The 3,980-nt window shown below is 37.0% G+C and overlaps 1 protein-coding gene across 1 annotated transcript in view; it reads left to right on the top strand.

Annotated features, from left to right (window-relative positions):
• The window catches only part of LOC104620728 (nipped-B-like protein), a gene marked incomplete at both ends in the record, with an annotated part of 6,227 nt that extends 3,618 nt beyond the window's left edge, over window positions 1-2,609 (top strand). Inside the window, 4 exons of the mRNA XM_010287023.1 lie at window positions 1,429-1,569; window positions 1,894-1,987; window positions 2,098-2,252; window positions 2,519-2,609. Coding sequence (XP_010285325.1) covers window positions 1,429-1,569; window positions 1,894-1,987; window positions 2,098-2,252; window positions 2,519-2,609 — 481 coding nt within the window. The remainder of the gene's footprint in view (window positions 1-1,428; window positions 1,570-1,893; window positions 1,988-2,097; window positions 2,253-2,518) is intronic.
• Between the last annotated feature and the right edge of the window lie 1,371 nt (window positions 2,610-3,980).

Below are 3,980 nucleotides of genomic sequence, written 5' to 3'. Positions count from 1 at the left end.
CCTTGAGGACTAAAACCCATTTTTTTACCTGATATGAAATAATTTCTTTAAATAGTTTTGTTTTATAGTCACAGTCTTAAAAGTAGTTAAGATTTAACATATGACTCTTAAGACTGAAGGTATGGTTCCATAAGATAGAGTGATCTAACATATAGCAAATATATCAGAAGGAAAATGTCCTGCTCTATCTTCTTCAGCATTTCACCTCTCCCTTCCCTAGCTCTGGTGTTTTTGTATTCCCCTGTAAGACAGTTTAGCTCACAAAAATGGTAGAGCACTATAATGCTGAACCCCCACACTCTGGTAAAATGTGCTGCCGCCGCCCCCCCCCAAGTTGTGTTGCTTTCTGCCATTTTGTTTAGCACAGTTGGCTCAGTGAAGGTTGTGATGAACACCTGACCCAGCAGGAGCAGGGCAGGATCATGTAGCCATGGCCCAAGAAAGAGCTTGGCTTGGGTGGGTGGCAGCAATCCATTACATTAGGTCAGCTGTCCAGGAAAGGGCGGGCTTGAGAATACTTGTTATTGGCTTAGCTCATAGGTATAGCCTAGCATTTTACAGGTTCAGCCCTGGAGCATTCTTTAGGCACATCTACAACAGACTTAGAGCTGCTTCTGATCAAACGGTACAGGAAAAGGTTATCTGATTATTTACTTGCAACATCTCTTTAGTGTGTTACATAAGTTTTGTACTTATACAGGTTGAGATGAATTGTAGAATTACCAGTCAGCTCGAACATGTTAAATGGCTTGATAGTAGCATTTGGGAATTAACCTATCATGATTAGTGAGCTTGATTTGTCAAAAAAGTAAATTTCTAACAGGATGTATATTTAATATATAAATGTTTTCCATAGATTACTCACTTAGAATACATATGCAGTCATGATAATGCAAACCAGTAATCATTTTACTTGTAATTTCTATATTTGTGCACATTATTATCTATTTTGTTTAAGCCACATTCAGCCATAGTACAACTTCATTTGTTGCTGATACATGTTGCCAGGTGTTGTGTGTTCTCTAGTGTGCATGTGTCAGGAAGAGTTCCTACATTTGTTGTAGGACTCCAAAAAAATTATCATGACCAAAAGTTTTCGGGTCTGTCACAGCCTTGATGAGAAGTGAAGTTCTGCTTCTACAGATTTTTTTTTCCCCCCAGAAGTTCTGTAGAAAACAAGAACTTGCTTTCAAAATAACATGTAATTTAAAAGCAGATGTAAACTATATGAATATTCTTTTAAATCTTTACCAAATATCTTACATAAGATACATAATTGTATTATACTAGTATGTAATTGTATTGTGTTAATATGTATTATGTAATATTAATACATATGTATTGATATTACATAATGCATATTAATAATACTTATCTTATAGGTAACACAGCCAGAAATGTTAAATGCTATAAATACTGTTGTTTCAGACCCAGAATGATTTCATGGTGATCTGCAATGTTGCAAAAATCCTAGAACTTGTAGTGCCACTAATGGAGCACCCAAGTGAGACCTTTCTTGCCACTATTGAGGAAGACCTCATGAAACTCATCATCAAATATGGCATGACGGTAAGCTTTTAATTGCTACTATTAAGTTGATTATGTTTCACATTGTGAAATACATGGTTTTGATTTAAATAAAGTCTGTCTTCATTATGAAGATAACTTTTGAGCCATGAAAAATCAATGTTCTTGGTTTACTAGTGTTTGTATGTGTTGTTGCTATATTTTAACAATTATAAGTTTGGGCAGGTTTTCAGAGCAGCCTATGAAATAGACATTGCATCTGTTAGATCATCAGTTTTAGTTCTACATAGCTTTTTCCTACATAACTTCACAAAAATCTTAGTTTTAACTTCTAAATATAACTCATTTGTTCTTTCTTGATCCTAGGTTGTTCAGCATTGTGTGAGCTGTCTTGGGGCTGTTGTGAACAAGGTCACTCAGAACTATAAATTTGTGTGGGCCTGTTTTAATAGATACTATGGTAAGTAAAATCACAACATATAATTGTCACTCTTCAGTTTTGGCTACAAGTCTTGTCTTAGGGATACACCATGATTAAATACTGTGATCAAAACTTTTATCTTACTGTAGGTGCACTTTTGAAATTAAAAAGTCAACACCAAGAAGACCCCAACAGTACAATACTTACTGCCAATAAACCAGCACTCCTTAGATCACTTTTCACTGTTGGAGCATTGTGTCGGCATTTTGATTTTGATCAGGAAGATTTTAAGGGCAACAGTAAGGTAAAATAACTTGTATTTACTCTCCACGTCTTATGTATATTGAATGCTCCACTTCAATTTGAAAGCACAGTATTCCCTAGTCCCTCAAAGCTATGTATTTTTTCATAATGCATACAATACAGCTTTTTGGTTTGTAAATACATGGGTTTGCAAAGGCCATGCAGTAAGATTGTGTTTCTCCTTTTTGATATTTATGCTTTTTATAAGAGATTGAAAACATCTGTTTCATTTTCAAATAGCTGTTATTTTTATTTTAATTTCCTCAGGTTAATATTAAGGATAAAGTACTTGAACTGCTGATGTATTTTACAAAGCATTCAGATGAAGAAGTACAGACAAAAGCCATTATTGGCCTTGGTAAGAAATATTAATAGTTTTTGATTCTGCTATAGTAAAAATCCATGCATTTCGGCAGGAATTCATTTATTTGTGTAGTGGCAGGGGAGTTTGTTTAAAATCAAAGTTCACTGCATGTTTTATTTGAGAACTGGCTATAGAAATGTAGTCAAAGGGATACTTTGAAGTTGCATACTTCTGCAGCAGAGTGGATGCTTTTCACAGTGAATGCCTTTTTGATGTCTGACCAAGTCTTAAAAAGCATCATGTTTCTAAAGCAATGGAGATGTTATTTTTTCCCCACATGCAAGTATGTTGTAACTCCAAATCTTGTTTTTCAGTCCACAAGGTATGGTTAAAGAATAACTAGAAAAAATGCTGGAAAAACTTTGGGAATTTTAAGTGTAGGGGCAGATATTTCGCAGGAGTCAAGGGAACTCTGGCAGATTATACCAACTGGGGGATGCTCTGTGGGATTTCATGAGGCATTGAGATGATGTCATAGTCTAAATATTACAGTTTGGTTTGGGTTTTTCTCAGTATATAATTTTAAATAGATTCTTTATCTGAAGGCATTAGCCACAAAAACAATCAGAGGGATGGAACACCTCTCCTATGAGGACAGGCTGAGAGAGTTGGGGTTGTTCAGCCTGGAGAAGAGAAGGCTCTGGGGAGACCTTGTTGTAGCCTTCCAGTACTTAAAGGGGGCTTATAGGAAAGATGGGGACAGACTTTTTAGCAGGGCTGTTGCCATAGGATGAGGGCTAATGGTTTTAAACTGAAAGAGGATAGATTTAGACTAGATATAAGGAAGAAATTTTTCACAATGAGGGTGGTGAAACACTGGCCCAGGTTGCCCAGAGAGGTGGTAGATGCCCCATCCCTGGAAACATTCAAGGTTAGGTTGGAGGGGGCTCTGAGCAACCTGATCTAGTTGCAGATGTCCCTGCCTGTGGCAGGGGGGGTGGGCTAGATGACCTTTAAAGGGCCCTCCCAACCCAAACTATTCTATGATTCTATGAGTATGGTATCTTAGTGACTTGCAGTAGTGCATGAACTGCCATTGAGTGGTTTGTATCATGTTCATCCTCTACTCAAGGACCAAAACTGTACATGTGAGAGAATCTTGTTTGGGCAGATAGGCTTTGGTTTCTGGAAGAGTTCAGTTCATGGTTATGGCTTAGTTGAAATAAAGTTTTCTCCCATGCATGTGAGCTTGCTTTATATGGTTTAACTGTGGACAAGAATTTGCCTTCTTATGCTGCTGTTTAGGTGGCTTTTTAGATATCCTGCTTCAGTTCAGGATAGGGAGGAGTCTGAGGATAAGGACTGAGACTGAATCTTGATGTGATATTCTGTGAGGAAACCATTTCAGACAGCTGAGTGGGATTA

Source organism: Phaethon lepturus, unplaced genomic scaffold (genome assembly GCF_000687285.1).
Source record: "Phaethon lepturus isolate BGI_N335 unplaced genomic scaffold, ASM68728v1 scaffold36045, whole genome shotgun sequence".
NCBI classification, from domain to species: domain Eukaryota; kingdom Metazoa; phylum Chordata; class Aves; order Phaethontiformes; family Phaethontidae; genus Phaethon; species Phaethon lepturus.
The sequence above is the reverse complement of the archived record's forward strand: the minus strand, read 5'-3'. Positions and strand labels throughout refer to the sequence as shown.